The 16,161-nt window shown below is 54.3% G+C and overlaps 1 protein-coding gene and 1 long non-coding RNA gene across 3 annotated transcripts in view; one reads left to right on the forward strand and one right to left on the reverse strand.

Annotated features, from left to right (window-relative positions):
- Positions 1 to 1,355: 1,355 nt before the first annotated feature.
- On the reverse strand, positions 1,356 to 6,284 carry LOC140710535 (uncharacterized). The gene is made up of 2 exons (XR_012091606.1): positions 5,906 to 6,284; positions 1,356 to 4,326 (listed from the first exon to the last, which is right to left on the reverse strand). It is a non-coding gene; the product is annotated as an uncharacterized lncRNA (long non-coding RNA).
- A 1,165-nt stretch (positions 6,285 to 7,449) lies between these two features.
- The window catches only part of WFS1 (wolframin ER transmembrane glycoprotein), a 34,266-nt gene continuing 25,554 nt past the window's right edge, over positions 7,450 to 16,161 (forward strand). The window contains exons 1-2 of one of the 2 annotated variants that reach the window (XM_008017961.3): positions 7,450 to 7,631; positions 14,557 to 14,789. In XM_008017961.3, coding sequence (XP_008016152.3) covers positions 14,558 to 14,789 — 232 coding nt within the window. In that variant the 5' untranslated portion in view covers positions 7,450 to 7,631; position 14,557. Of the gene's footprint in view, positions 7,632 to 14,552; positions 14,790 to 16,161 lie in introns of both variants that reach the window. The other variant, XM_008017958.3, reaches the window with a different exon arrangement.

Genomic DNA, 16,161 nt, shown 5'->3' on the forward strand with positions numbered 1-16,161 from the left:
GCTCTGGGAGATAGCAATGTGTCAGTGCAGGTTATCCATTGGAACAGGTGTTGGGGAGGCTTTGCATGGGGAGGGGTGGGGTCTATGGGAACTGTCTGCACTTTCCACTTAGCTTTGCTGGGAACCCCAGACTGCTCTTACAAATAAGGTCTATTAAAAAGGCGTAGGGGGTGGCTGGGTGTGGGGGCTCACACCTGTACTCCCGGCACTTTGGGGGGCAGAGAGATATGGGAAGACCACTTGAGCTTAGGAGTTCAAGACCAGCCTGGGCAACATGGCAAAACCCCTTTTCTACAAAAATACACAAAGTAGCTAGATGTGGTGGTGTTTGCCTGTAGTCCCAGTCACTCTGGAGGCTGAGGTACGAGGATCACCTGAGCCTGGGAAGTTGTGGCTGCAGTGACCCAAGATCGTACCACTACACTCAGTGGAGTGAGACTCTGTCTCAAAAATACTTAGGGGAGTAGGGGGCAGAATAAAGCCAGCACCTCCTCCAGGGAGCTTTCCCTGATCACCATCACCCGCTGCAATTTCTCCCCCTGCCAGGAAGCTGTAGGCTGGCATCACTTCTCCTCTGGCTAGCCCCTCCCCAGAATAACAGTGGCTGGGGTTTCCAGCTTCCAGATATAACAAGCCCCTCCAGGGCAGGTACAGGCTGTGTGCCTTAGACCCTTCCACCTCACACCATGGCACCCAGCGAGACCTGTGAGGAAGCCACACCAGAGACCATTGCCACCCCTTCCTGAATACCGATTACACCTGGTGGCTCATTAAATCCACACAACAACCTGGGAGGTGGGATCGTCCCCAGGCTATAGACCAAGAACCAGAAGCTCTGAGGTTGAGTGCTGTGCCCGTGGCCACTCTGCATCACCTCTTTGGTCCGACGGCCTCCAATCCCTGCGGCAATGCCACCGCACACTTACCCATCTGTGAAATCCAGCAAGCTCCCCTTCTGCATTTCAGGTAGCAGGTGTTGAACGAATGCCCCTTCCTGCCAACGACTGACATTTGTAAGAGAGACTCAGCATGAAACGACAGCTGTGTGGTGTGGGCACATTGATGTGCTCAGCAAATGAGGCCCCTGCTGCTGCCGTGTCCTGTGTCCAGTGTCCAGTCCTGGTGACACAGCCCTGGGACCTGAGACCTGTGGCTAGGCCCCATGCTGGCTGCTGTCATGGTCAATCTTCCCTGCACCCAGGGCAGGCTGGGCCCATTTCGAAGGTGAGGGCTTGGGGAGGTGGGGGACCTCACCTGGCACTGCTCAGTGACATAGGGGCATGACTGGGACACAGGCAGGTCTGGGAACAGTGCCTCTCCCCATGCAGGGCATTTTCCTTCTGCCTCAAAGTTGCTTTTGCATCCTGGCTTTTTTTTTTTTTTTTAATTCCCCGAATGAAACTTCCCAATGCACTTGGTGACTCATCTGCGGGCTGTTAAGTGGCACTCGCTCTCTGCCTTCAGAGATGAGCACATCACGACTCAGACCCATGGGAGGGCTCAGAGCTACCCGGTGACAACGCAGTATGTGTGTGTGCAGGTGGGCGTGTGCACGGGGGTGTGTGTGGAGGTGCTGGCAGGCGTGGGCCTCTGATGTGGCACCAGCCCTGGTGACACAGAGCCGTGTGACCAGCACCAAGCCCCCCACGACACCCCCACCAGCCACAACTCCAGCCACTTGGGCTGTGATTCCAAGGAGACTGCAGAGTGGGCAGGGAACTCAGGTTTATAAAGGGAACATTGGGAAGGAGGGAGAAGGAGTGGCGGGCCCAGGGTGGGATACGAGCAGGGAAGTCAGGGAGAAGGAAGGAGGGGGGTGGGAACCCAGAGGCTCTATGGAACAGCAGATGCAGGGTGTATGATCCTGGGGAGCTTCCATAGCCTCAGACTCTCGGACAGTGAGGGAGGCCACCCCGTGTGTCACATCGTGTTATGAAGATCCATCGGGGTATAATGGCAAAGAGAGCTTCCTACCTTAGGCGTGGTCAAGGCCTGGTGGGATCGCCTCAGAAAAGAGGCAGTGGATGGGGCACATGGCCTGAGTGAGCTCCAGACCTTGCTAAATTGCAAAGGCACCCATGTGGCTGCTCTGCTGCACCCCTATCCAGGACTCCCCATAGAATGCAGATTTCTGGTCCAGCTGACCTGGGCAGGACAAGCTCTCCAGGTGGCTCTATGTGCACAGCCTGAGCTAAGCACCTCCGGCTTGGAGCACGGCTTCTCCAGCTTGCTTTATTTATTTATTTAGAAACAGGGTCTCACTATGTCGTCCAGGGTGGTCTTGAACTCCTGGGCTCAAGCAATCCTCCTGCCCAAGCCTCCTGCCCCAAGGCATGCAAATCCCAAGGGCATCTTATTAAAATGCAAATTCCGACTGAGGAGGTCCATGGTTGGCACGGGATTCTGCATTTGTAACAGGCGTCCAGGTGGCTGAGGAATGCTGGATGCTGATGTTGCTGGTCTGGTGGACCCATCACACTATGAACCACCCTGCTTTATAGTACGGGTCTCAAATGTTCCTGTGTCTCACAACCCCCCGCCAGGAACCTGTCACAATGCAGATTCCTGGGCCTGGCTCCCAGGGATGCCGACATGGTTGGTCCTAGGGTTGCACGGTGCTGGAAGTCCAATGTGCGGCCGCCATGCCCCGACATGTTCTGTTCTTTTCTTATCTCTTCTCCTTTCTTTTCTTTTCTTTTGAGACAGGGTCTCACTCTGATGCCCAGGCTGGAGTGCAGTGGTGCAATCTTGGCTCACTGCAGCCTCGAACTCCCCAGTTCAAGCAATCCTCTCGCTTCAGCTTCCTGAGTAGCTGGGACTACAGGCACGTGCCACCACGTCTGGCTGATTTTTAAATTTTCTTGTGGAGATGGGTTTTTGCCATGTTGCCTAGGCTGATCTTGAACTTCTGGGCTCAAGCAATCCCTGGGGCTTGGCCTCGTGAAGTGCTGGGATGACAGGTGTGAGCCACCACGCCCAGCCAGCACCACATATTTTGTTGTTGTTGTTGTTTGTTTGTTTGTTTTTTGTGATGAAGTTTCGCTCTTGTTGTCCAGGATACAGTGTGATGGCATGATCTCGGCTCACTGCAACCTCAGCCTCCCCAGTAGTTGGGATTACAGGCATGCGCCACCAAGCCTGGCTAATTTTGTATTTTTAGTAGGGATGGGGTTTCACCATGTTGGTCAGGCTGGTCTTGAACTCCCGATCTCAGGTGATCCACCCACCTAGGCCTCCCAAAGTGCTGGGATTACAGGTGTGAGCCACCATGCCTGTCCCATGTTGTTTTAATCTCATGAACTCAGTGGGCTGAAAACTCATTGCCACAACTGAGTAGCTTAAACCACAGAAATGGATTCTGCCACAGTTCTGGAGGCTAGAAGTCTGAAATCAGTATCACTGGGCAAAAATCAAGGAGAATCTGTTCCCTGCTCTTCCAGAGTCCAGGGACTGCCCACATCCCTTCACTTGTGGCCACAGCACTCCTATCTTCAATGCCCGCATCTTGGAATCTCTCTTTGCTCCATGTCCACATCAACTTTGTGTGTGGCCGAATCTCTGTCTGCTTCTCTCCTGCAAGGAGATCAGCCAGGCTAATGGCCCCTTCTCAAAAGCCTTATTTAATCACACCTGCAAAAACCCTTTTCTAAATAAGGTACCATTCACAGGCTCCAGGAAGTGATCTTGTTGGGGGCCTGGTACCCCAACAGCCTGTAAACTCTGCTGTCTTTCAGATGTAACTCACCAAGCCTCTGTCTTCATTTCCTTTGAGTACTTGGCATGTAGCCCAATGCCTGGAACAGGTAGGATGTCACTAAACATTTATATTTTTTAATTTTTATTTATTTTATTATGATTATTATTATTATTTTTGAGACGGAGTCTCACTCTGTTGCCCAGGCTGGAGTGCAGTGGTGTGATCTCGGCTCATCGCTACTTCCGCTTCCTGGGTTCAAGCGATTCTCTTGCCTCAGCCTCCCGTGTAGTGGGGATTACAGGCGTGTGCCATGATGCCCAGCTAATTTTTTTTGTATTTTTGGTAGAGATGGGGTTTCACCACGTTGGCCGGGCTGGTCTCAAACTGCTGACCTCAAGTGATCCACCAACCTTGGCCCACCAAAGGGCTGGGATTACAGGCATGAGCCACCACACCCAGCCAAAAGTCAGTAAATGTTTGTTGAGTAAATGGAAGTAGGCTTTAAATAGGTGTAGGGAAGGAAGTGGAGCAAGAACTTGAATGCAGAGTCTGAAAATCATGGGCAGACATCAAAGGACTGAATTGTGGGGGCATATTTGGATGTCAGGTTAAAGAGTTTGGACACTGTCCTGCGGGCAAGAAAGAGCTTGTATGAAGTCCTGGCATAGGTGACTCATTCATCCATCCATCCATCCATTCATTCATTCAATACTCAACAGCAACACGCAGAGCTCAGCTCTTGGTGGAACAAGGACAGGCGTCCTAGAAGAGATAGCATTGAACAGCTGGCTCTTTCTCCCACCAGAGCTGTGTTTTAATGAGTTCTAGTATTTCTAGCAGTTACCGCTTTAAGTGTGTGGCTACTAGATTTTCTGGCTCATTCAGATTCATGACAATGAAATCTCTGTGGATTGTGCCTGGCACCCTTACATAATACCACTCTGTTCCCGTGAATGCTTTCCACCACGCAGTCTTCCTTATCAATAGTAATTTGCCATTTTGCAAATGTCTGCTGTGAGCTTCTACTTCTCAATATTTTTGGTGTGTTTCTTGTAAATAGGGCTTAACTGGACTTTAGTTTATGCCCCAATCTTACAGACTTTGGATGGGAAATTCAGCCCATTCACCTGTGTTATGAAGTCTGGTAGCCATGGCTTTATTTATTTTATCTCATGTTTACTGTCATTAAGCTTATTGTTCTTGCTAGTATTTACTTTTCCCCCTTAATTTTGCTTCCTTACTCTCCCTCCATCCCTCCCCCAACTTCTACCTAGTAATTCAGGAGTTCTACTCTGCTTCTTTCCCATGAGTTGCTACTTTCCAATTCCTGAGAGTCATAATTAAACCAATCTTCCCCTGCTAATGTATTAAAAGTAAATGGTAATGAAGCCCCCCTCTCCACTACCAAAAGGCTTTCCTTCCCCACTCACCAAATCAGATCCTTTTACTTCCTCCTTCTCCCCTCAACCAAATGTGATCTTAAAATGTTCTGACTTCTCCATGATAAGATTCTATTTTCTTCTTTTTTTTTTTTTTTTTTTTAGTTCCAGGCTAATACAACTTTCTCTTGCAGCATGTAGCTTATGTTTTAAGAATCCTTATGTGACATTGCTAGTTACAAAATCACAGCACATGTGGATTAGCCATACTGTATATTTTGCAAGGGTCATTGCTCAACACCACTTCCTGTTCTGAGCGTTTGCTCTATCTTGAAATCTCTACTGTGATTGAACTGTCTCAGTGACAGGGGAACTCTGAATATCTTCCTCTAAAAGGGGACAGGCTGGAGTCCTTTCTCTGTCCTGCCACATTGGATATTTTCTTTCTTTTGTCCAGACAGATGAATCTTGTAGTAGCCACAGTAAGGATCCTTGATCCTATAATCAGAGTCCCTGGACATTGCTCCAAAGTCCCCTAGGAACCACTTCAACTTTCTTCCCCTTAGATGTGACCTGTTCTTTCTGGAACTCTGCAATACCCTCTCTTTTTCCTTGGCATCTGGGATTCCCAGGGACACTTTCTCCTGGCACTTTGCTAACCTCTGTTTCCCCTATAGCTCTTCCTGCAGTACCTATCCTTTGCGTAATACACCTCCTGGAACTGTCTTTCCAGTCTCTGCTTTTTGTACTGATGATTTTCAAGTGCTTTTCCTCTATATCATGCAGCATTTACTCCACATTATCTTCCAGTTTGCTCATTTGTCCTTACCTCCACTCTTCTCTTTCTGAATTTGCCTGTTGCTTTTTCAGTCTCCAGCTCCGTGGCGTATGTTCCGTGTTGCTGTGTTCTGATGGAGACTCCCTAAGCTGTCTTGCAGATTTTTGTTGCACTTTCTCTCTTCCCTTAGACCTCCACAGGAGAAACTCTTCAATCTATCCTCTTCTCTCTGCTTAAGGAGTCCCTGCAAAGGGTTTGTGAAGTACGTCAGCCTCTCTGTGATTGTGTGTTCACATTAATATTTATTATTTTCTTAAATGTGCATCAGTCTCAAAATGTCAACAGTAATCATCTTTGAGTGATTTTTTTCTCCTTTCTACTTTTAGTAATTCTCCAAATTTTCTACAGTTAGTGTATGATAAGGTGGAAAGACATCTTCAAGACTGGGCAAATAACTATGTCTGAGCCTCAATTTTCACATCAATAAAAATGGGCCCAGTGCCACCTGCCTCCTTGGGTTACCAGGGGGGCTTGTGAAAGTTGTGAAAGCCCCTAAGCCAACCTGGACAGAGCAGGCGAGGCTCACGGCAGGTTTCCTCCTTCCTCTGCGAGCCTCACAGGGTCACAGGTGAACACTGGGGATCGAGGGTGGGCAGTGGGGGCAGCTGGAGAATCAAATGAGGTGACTGACATGAACTACGCCGCTTTGACAAAAGTCCTGCAAAGTAGTGTGTTCAGAACTCATCTCCAAAGGCATCTGGAATATCTGCTCCCAACATGTTGGTAAGTACTATCGCTGGCAGTCACTCCGAGCCGCAGTTTCTGCTGTGATAACTAGGACAGGTATCTCAGGTTGGCTGTGGGGACCAGAGACAGAGCAGGCAGGGTCTCACATGCCTGAGGGCCTCTCAAGGGTAGACCCTTGCCCTCATCTCCAAACTACGCCTCTCAGACAGGAACCAAAGGAGAGGGTCTCCAAACTGCCGGAGCCTTGCTCACTCCCTGGGCTAACACACTCTTTAAAGGAATCCCACAGTCACCGTGTGAAAAGCTTGCTACATTGCATTTGATTCTGTGCACTGAAAGCGGCACTTGGCTGCAGACACACGTTTCAAACAGGCCCCATTTTTCCATCTCTGCTGCTGTTATTCGGGGAGCCCCTAGACGCTCTTGCAGCGCCGGAATAGGCGCTCAAGACGTGCGTTAATATTGCAACAGCAAATGTAATGAATCTGTAGTTGGGGCCGCTGAGGCCGGAGTGGTGGATGAAAGGTAGCCGGAGCCTTCTCCACGGGTCCAAACCACCTGTTACAGGAGAAGGCAAGCGGCCTCGCTAAGCAACTGGACGTTCTGTGGCCGGGGCGGGGCCGGGGCCCGAGTCCGCTCGGAAACTTTCGCTGTGGGCGAGCCAGACCCGCCCTCTGGCCCCTCGGGCCCAACCGCGCAGGGGGAGTGCCGGGCAGCAGCTAGGCGAGGCGCACCCTGATTGGCGGAGTTGTGGTGTGATTGGCGGTTGCACCGGCCACTCAGCAGGCCGAGCTGGCACCGCATCCGGGAGACCGCGTCTGTAGTGGAGAGCGGCCGAAGGCCCCGCCCCTTCCCCGCCCCCTCGTGCCGAGGGCCGCGCTAGCCGGCTCTTCAGCAGCCAGTGCAGTTTGCTCCGCCGCGGCAGCCGCTATCCCGGATTTTGCTGGGTTCTGCTGCTCCCGAACAACTTTACTGCCGGCCCAGAGACCCCAGGGCGTCGCGGCGCCGCGTGCGGCCCACTCACGGGCCGGTGAGTACTTCGGGGCTGGGGCCGTGGCGCGTGGCGCGCAGGAGGCGGGCAAGAGCCCTGAGGCACTGCCCGCTTCGGGCCTCAGTTTCCCCTTCCGAGCTGATGGGTGGCTGGTCCCAAAGTCCCGGCAAGGTCCCCGAAGTTGGAGGGCCGCGGATCCCCCCGGCTCTGCAACGCGCAAGGCGACCCCTGTCCCGGGCCCGAACGGGTCACTCGGGAGGCGCGCCCCGGGCCCCCGCGCGCTGTCGCCTGGAACCCCGCGGCGGGCGGGACAGCAGGCCCGAGAGGCGGAGCAGCCGGTGAGCAGGCCCCCTCCCCGCGCCCCGCGCCATCCTCCCCGCCCCCGAGTTGCCCCGTCATGCCCCTCCCCCGCGGTCCCGGGACCCACGGCCGCCCTCAGTGCCCGCCCGGTCGCTAGAACGCGCCTGGACCCCCGTGAGGTGTTGTGGGCGGAAGGGGAGTTCAGTCCCCCAGGGGGACCCGCCCGCCCGAGGGGCAGCTTAGGGGTCACTCTGAATCCCCACAGCCCACTTAGGAGCACCGTGGCAGTTCCTCTCCCTCTCCGGGTCCCTCAGTAGAGAGTTGAGGGTGTTCAGTGGCGGCCCCTGGACCCTGACTTGTATGAACTCCACCCTCTGGATCATTAGTTTTTTTATTTGATCAACGAAAACTTTCTGGAGAATCCTGCCCAGCCCTTTTGGATGTGATGGCGCCCTGGCCTCTCACCCACTTGGTAGTTGATGTTATGAATTCCAAGGAAGTCGCATTTGTGCAACCCCCCACCCCCCGCCACCACCCGGATTTAACCCTCTTAGTAGCCTCAGGTGGAGAAGTTATAGTTCCCATTTGGCACCCCAGGAAGCTGAGGCTCAGCAGGGTTTGGTGCCAGCCCAGGACCACGAAGCTGATCAGGGCAGAGCCTGGTGTGAGGCCTCTGCCCCATCTCTCCAGAAGCAGCCCAGCCTCTCCTCACCTTGGACGATGACCCCTGGCATTTGGCCCAGGGCTTTGCAGTTTGTAAAGGGCCTTCTCTTCTGCCAGCATCCATCAGTCAAGGAGCTGTGCCCTGGGTACCCCATGTGCTGGCTGCCCATTCTCTGCAGCAGGGTAGGGAGACCACAGGAAGCTCAGAGGCCACCTTTGCCACTGTCCCCACCTGTTTACTTCTGTCTCGAAGGGTCTGTGATTCCCATGGAGGCTCCGTTGTATTCAGCCTCTTTTCCCTGCCTGTTCCTTTGTCCTCCTCCCTTCGCAGACACAGGAAAAGCTTGCTGGGAGACCCCATCTCACCTTCTTTCCCAGGATGGAAGAGCATGGAGGGTGTCTCTGACTTAGGCCTGCCCTGCCCATCCCAGACCAGGGCTGGACAGGCTTCTGGGGCTGGTCACAGAGGGGACCCCAGCTCAGTCTCAACCCCCAGCGATGTCTGCACTGCCAGACCCCAAACACTCATTCATGACGGTGGCAATAAGAATCATAATAGGTCAGGAGCTTTATGCCTATATGCTCCCCTCCCCTCCCACGGCCCTACCTCCAGAAGTGGTACCACCGCAGCCAGCCAGCCCCAGCCGCAAACCAGACCACCACCTGTGCCCCTCATTCCTCACTCCCAGTTGGTTCTCTCCTGTCTCTCCTGGCTCCTGAGCCTCACTCGGATGGCTGCCCTGGTTCAGGACCCTCGCCTCTCCCTGGATGGCCCCCAGGCTCCTCCCTGGTCCCAATCCAGGCCTGGCTCCACACAGCCCTGCTGGTTCTTCAGCTGCCACTTCCCTCTGAGTTATCGGGTCAAGTCCGCCTCCTGAGCCAGCATTCCTTCGGGCCCTCAGGGACCCGCCTCGCTGCTCACTCAGCCTCTCCCTCCTGTGTCCTCTCCCCAGCAGTTACTTCCCAGCCACCTGCATGTTCCTGGCCACAAGGCCGGCTCACTGTCCCTCTGCTGCCTCCACTCCTGGGCACACCCCCTGCTGGAATGCCCAGCCACCTCCCACTTTGCCTGGCTCCTGCCTGCTTGTCCAGAAGGCTCAGCTGAGGCCTTCTGCAGGATTTCTGGCCTGCCTCTGCCCACAGTGGAGTGAGGGCCCCCTTCTGTGCCGTCTTTTTGGGTACCTGTTTAGGTGTTTCCCTTCCCATCTAGATGAAGCTGTTCCAATGCTGGCCCTGGACGAGACTTCTCTAGGTCAGGGGGGCCCAGCACAGTGCCTGGCACAAGATGGACCTACCCTCAGTCCACACCTACTGCCCATCCAGGCCAGGCCTGGAGCCGGTGCCAGGTGTGTGGTGGGGGCTTGGCCACTATGGCTGTCATGATTGCTGCTTGGGGCAGTCCCAATTCAAATCCCTCTGTGTTCTGTCAGTGTGCCACATTGGATAGAGCTGGAATGTTCCTTGGTTTGGCCCTTAATACTCTGAGCAAAAATAGGTACCTGGGATCCATCAAGGACTTTGTGCCCTTGTCTTGAGGAGCAGCACTGTGCCAGGGGGCTGGGTCAGGCCATGCCAGAGCAGACATCCCAGGGCCGGGACCTCCTGGGCCTGCTCCCTTAGGGCTTGGTCACAGATCAGTTTTAAAAGAACATTTGCTTTAATTTCAAAAACATTACACACTCATTATAGAAAACTAGGGAAATATGTTTAAAAGAAGAATAAAATGAAACCACGCATAATCTTTACCCAGAGACAGCAAGTATCTTTTTTAGGGGGCATTTTCTTCCATTTTTTTTGCAGATACATTTTGTTTTCATCTGAAACAGACTCTTGCTAATATCTTCTCTGGCTAATGCTTTAAATCCTGCCTTAACAGTGTTATGCCGACCTTTTCCTTGTCTCGAAGTGTTCATGTACGAGGTCACATTTACCAGCTGCACAGCACAGCATTGCGCCGTATGGAGGAGTGTAGATTTTATAACCAGCCCCTTTCTGGACAGTGCTGAAAGTGCCTTGTGACAGACGTTGTGTGTGAGCCCCGAGGGCATCTCCAGTGGCTCCCCTGGCCTGGCATCCTGGAGGCGGAAGCACTGATCAGAGACAGCGTGAATATCACCTCGGCTTCCCACGGGGGCTGTTTCTGAGGCGCTGGCTTGGGAGGTGGGGTTGCCCCCGTAGAGAGAACAGAATGGGGGCGGCCTGGGTGAGGGCCAGAGCCTTTAGGGCAGAAGGCCACATGTGGTCATTCTGCTGTGGGTCTGAGTGGTTGCATGATCCCTGCAGCCCTCTCCGGGTGGCCTCTCTGCTGAACTCCTTATGTTTGGATGGGATAAAAATACACCTCAGTGCTCATGGGGAAAGAATGCTAGCAACTTTGCTTTTGTGGATCTTACACAGTGACAGCTTCTAAGCCATTGCTGTGGTCACCAGTGGGGAGTTGAGGCTGAGCACCCCACCGTGCAGGTAGGGATCTGGGGGTGCAGAGTAGATGTGGCTGGGGACGCCTGGATGCTGGGATCTGGGGGAGGGACTTGCTAAGGTCCCACAGCATTATTGCCTGGATGGTGCTCCTGCCCTAGGCCAGGCTACTTCAGGCTTCTGCCCACATACATTAAGTGCTTAACATATGCCAGGCAAGGCAGCAGGTCTTCTGAGTGGATAAGCCGCAGCCCCTGCCCTCAGGGCTCACAGTGGCTGTCACACTCAGGAAAACTCAGGGAGGGACCAGACAGCAGGTCCTTCCACCAGGAGATCTTTTCTGATCTTCATTGTCCCTGGGACCAACCATGATCGGGTTTGCTGGTTTTGAAGTAACAAGCCCTTTGATCCAAACCAGACTTGGCCAACCCTCAGGGAACCTGAAAATTAATCCCCCTGTATTCATCCATTCTTGCTAACCAGAGATTTTACTTTAAACTTTTTTTTTTTTTTTTTTTTTTTTTTTTGTTTAACTGCAGTGTGACATGGTACATAGGCCAGCTAGATTCTGTTTTCCTGAAATTCCTTTTACGAAGTGTTTTCCAACTGAACATGCCTTTGTTTAGCACCTGGGTATAATGGCTTAGGGTTTTTTTAAATGCCCAATAGTTTGCTTTCTCTTCCATCATACACATCATCCCCATAGCACCCCTATGTGGGAGGTGCTATCCCCGTTTTACATGTAGAGAAACAGACACAGTGAGGTCCTGTGGCCCCTAGTAAGGGTAACCGACCCCACGCCGTGTTGCTTCTGGCTGTAACTTCTAGCAGAGGGAGGGCTCTGATGGAGAAGTGATCACCTGAGTGCTATATGTTTACCTGAGCAGGTGAGGAAGACAAGGACTCAGAAGAGACATAGCTTGGAAGCTCCCACAAAGGAGGTGTCGCTGGAGCTCTTGACTTGAAGGGTGCTTAGGGTCTAGGCTGGGGGAGGGGTAGGAAGGCACTCCAGGAAGGGGGACCTGCGGAGAGGGAAGTGTGGAGGTCAGTGTTTGTGCGTTGATGTTGAAGGGTAGCCAGCGTTTTGCGGTGATTGGGCCCAGGGAGAGAGGATGCAGTGGCAGTCGGATTTCAGAGTCATCGTTTTCAGAAATGAGCTTGCAGAAGCGTTAGAATTGGGCAGGTCTGGATTTGATTTTCAGCTGTGGTACCTGCAGCTGTTTGACCTTGAGCAGGTCCCCCCGCTCCCTGCACCTGAGTTCCTGTCTGAAGTGGGGTGAGGTTGAAGGATAAAACATTTCCCCATCTATAACTCTGGGATGACAATAGGATCTACCTTCCAGGTCCATGCGAGGAACTCATGAGAAAAGACAAGTACCGAGAACAGAGCCGTTGGTCTTAATGGCAGAGATGCCCTGGCGTAGGTCAGCCCTCAGTAAAGGTGCCCTCCCTCTCTGAGAAAGTGGCACCTGACTTGGGGGCAGTGGGAATCATGGGAGAGAAGGTAGACATGGCCATGTGTCATTTGAAGACCTGACTTTTCACCGTCTCAGGTGGTCCGGTGGCCTGCAGGACTGTGGTTCTGTTTGCCCACAGCGTGTGGGTTCCACTTGCAATCCTGTATTTCTCTGCCACAGCTGACTAAGGGGGCACTTAGGTCTGCACATGCAGTTAAATGACTGCTTTTGTGGAAGGTGCCAGTTCCCGGGAGCTTGGAACTTGGAAACAGGACGGAGCAGGCTCCCAAGCTTGACCATGCATGGTTTGCACCTGGGGGATGTTTTAAGCTGAGGGCTCAGTCCCTGTAAGGGAGGACCGTGTGAACTGAAATATGCAGAGTTCTTGAGCGGCACGAATCTGATCTTTAGGACCCATTTGCAGCTGGGAATGGAGCAGAAATTGTTGTGTATGGGAGCCTGGGGCCACTCCTGACTCTTCCAGTCATGGCTGCCCCCAAAAGTGACCTCTGGGCACCTCCTGGAACCCAGCTCCGTGCCAAGCACTGGGTGTTCAGAGGTGGCCGAGGGACTCCCTCGTGCCACCCATGGTGACTGGTCTCACTGGTCCTCACAGTTGCTCTGTCCCCATTTTCAGATGAGGAGGCTGAGGTGCAGGGAGGGATGTGGGCTGCTCAGGACCACACAGCTGGTGGGCACAGAGCCAGGAGCACAGCGCGGCGGCAGCTTGGGGCTGGGAGCGAGATTCTCTGCTTACCAGCCTCTCCCTGCTCTGCCCCTCAGAGGATGACTGTGGCCCTGAGCTTGGGAGGGTCATTTGGGAATCTGAAGAAAAGTTTCCATAGCCTCACATGGCAGGTACAAGGTCCAACAGCGTCAGGGGTTTGCATCCCACCCCAACGCCTCTGACCCAGGGCCCCATCCGGGTCCCGGGGCTCAGGATCCTGCAGCGCTTTCAGCTCTGTGTCTATGGCCAGTGGTTTCCTTCATTACAGGGATGGTGGTGTTTTTCCATGTTGCTAAGCAGCGTGTGAGGGCCTCTGTTGAATAAAATAAAGCCCTTGCTCTGGCGTGACACGGGTCACAGGATCTCTGTGCACTCTAGTCTCTTCTGATGCCCCCACTGCACTGTTTGCCTAGTTTGCTTTTTACTATGTGTGTTGATTTCTGGGGCATCAGTCCTGTGACTTCGGTGCCACGGCTTGGGCCTGGGGTGGGGGTTGTGGAGCGGCAGATCTGGGTATGAATCCCGGCTCCACCAGCTTGGCTCCCCCTCTTCTCTCTCCTGCCCTCTTCTCCCCTCCCCAGCTTCCTTCTCCTCTCATATTTACTTAACTTTACTCAGTACCAGTGTCGTTGTTTTCTAGGGCTTCCATAAGAAACTACTGGAAACTTGGTGGCTTAAAACAACAGAGGTTTGTTCTTTGATGGTTCTGGAGGCAGAAGTCTGAAGTCAAGGTGCGAGCAGGGTGGGTCCCTCCCGGAGGCTCTGAGGGAGGCTCAGTTCCTCGCCTCTGTCCAGCTTCTGGCAGTGGCCAGTGGTCCTCCTGCTCCTTGCCCGCTGTCACCCATCTCCACATGGCTCTGTTACCCTCCTCTTCCTATAGGCCATCAACTATTGGAGCCAGGGCTTCCCTACTCCAGGCTGATCTCATTTTAAGATCCTTAAGTACATCTTCAAAGACCTGTTTTTCCAACTACGTGCACGTTCACAGACACTGGTGGACACATAATGTGGGGCCCAATTCAGCCCCCTGCAGCCGGGCTCCGCATGGGTGCTCTCTGGGTGTTGCTATCATCATCCCCGTTTCTTGGATGAGGGAAGGTCAGGGTTGTGTGGCTCATGCCCGGTGAGGCAAGGACTCCAGGCCTCGGCACTTGCCGGTCTGAGATTGTAAGTGCCGTACCATCTGTAGAATCACATTGGTGAGTGTCCTCCCGCGGTTTCCTCCCTGGAAGCAGGGCTGGCCCATGGGGGCTGTGCTGAGTGATCTCGAGATCCTGTATGGAGTGTCTGGCAGCTCCCACCTGCCTCCCTCTGCTTTTCCATCTCCAGCAGACACTAAGTGCCAGAGCGGGCTCTGCCGGTGCTGGGTGGGCCTGACCCTGACTTTTCTTCCAGGCAGGATGGACTCCGACACTGCTCCACTGGGCCCCTCCTGCCCACAGCCCCCACCAGCACCGCAGCCCCAGACACGTTCCCGACTCAATGCCACAGCCTCGTTGGAGCAGGAGAGGAGTGAAAGGCCTCGAGCCCCCGGACCCCAGGCTGGCCCTGGCCCTGGTGTTAGAGACGCAGCAGCCCCCGCTGAGCCCCAGGCCCAGCACACCAGGAGCCGGGAGAGAGCAGACGGCACCGGTAAGGGGGCAGGCCGGGAAGCCCAGGCTGGGGCTGTTCAGGGATAGCTGGGTGGGAACGGGGTCCAGCCACCCCTGGAAGGTCCCCCCGCCAGGTCCCCTGCAATTCAGCATTGTGCAGCTCCCATGCTGTGCACAGGCATCCGTCCGCTGGGGCTACCCACCTCCTCAGAGCCTTGTACCTGTCACCTGTGTGGCACCCACTCGAGGTGGTGCTGGTGCCCCCACCCCTCTGCAGTCCTTCTCTTCGCAGGGCCTCTGCAGCACTTCACAGCTTCCGTTTGCAACAGCATCCAAACATGTGGAGTAAATTCACGGGCCCTCTGTAACCAACTAGGGTGGCAGGCCAGAGGTGACAGCCACACTGTCGGGAGTGAGGCCACATGTGGGTGAAGCCCTTGGTGCTGAGTTTCTCCTCTCCCTGAGGGAGACTTGTGAGGGAGGGGCATCCTTCACCTCCATCCTGAGGCGGGATGCTGGGGCCCTGGGTGTTCACAAGCAGAGATAAGGCCCTTGGTGTTCATAGGCAGAGCTGACTGAGGCCCTGGGTGTTCACAGGCAGAGCTGACCAGGCCCTGGGTGTTCACAGGCAGAGCTGACTGAGGCCCTGGGTGTTCACAGGCAGAGCTGACCAGGCCCTGGGTGTTCACAGGCAGAGCTGACTGAGGCCCTGGGTGTTCAGAGCAGAGCTGAGGCCCTTGGTGTTCACAGGCAGAGCTGACTGAGGCCCTGGGTGTTCAGAGCAGAGCTGAGGCCCTTGGTGTTCACAGGCAGAGCTGACAGGCTTGTTGGTTTCCAGGTGGCGGTGTGAGGGTGGTGGGTGTGAGCCAGAGGAGTCCACCCCTGGGCACCTTCTCCAGCTCACTCAGGCCTCAGTCAGCCTCCACTTTTGCTAGAGAGGCCGCTGCCAGGGGGGCTCAGTCCCAGCTCATCACTGCCCCTCCTGCCCATGCAGAAGCCCCAGATCCATGGTGAGTTCCTGCTGTGTACACCAGCCTTGCCCATGTGCCAGAGCGGGACTCCTCATGGCCGTCCTGAGAGGGGAAACTCAGACACTAAGTCTAGGTGACTTGCCAAGTGACCCAGCAGGTAAGAGATGAGGCACTCGAGTGGCCCAGGTTTCCTTCTTTTTCCAGTCACCTCACTGGCAGGGCCGTGGGGCCCCCCTGCTGTGGTCGCAGTGCACTGAGACTCCCATGTACCGCTCTTGCTGGACGCGCCCTCAGAATCTCACCGCAGCCCTGGGCCCTGTTTGTCTTTGCATCTCCTTAAAAGATCACTGTGCTCCTCCGCTTTGTTTTGGAGGCCTCTAGGTGGACAAGGGCCTGACCCCGGGATTTGGGCCCAGCCTCACGGCTTCGGGGGAACAGAGA

Source organism: Chlorocebus sabaeus, chromosome 27, assembly GCF_047675955.1.
Source record: "Chlorocebus sabaeus isolate Y175 chromosome 27, mChlSab1.0.hap1, whole genome shotgun sequence".
NCBI classification, from domain to species: Eukaryota; Metazoa; Chordata; class Mammalia; order Primates; family Cercopithecidae; genus Chlorocebus; species Chlorocebus sabaeus.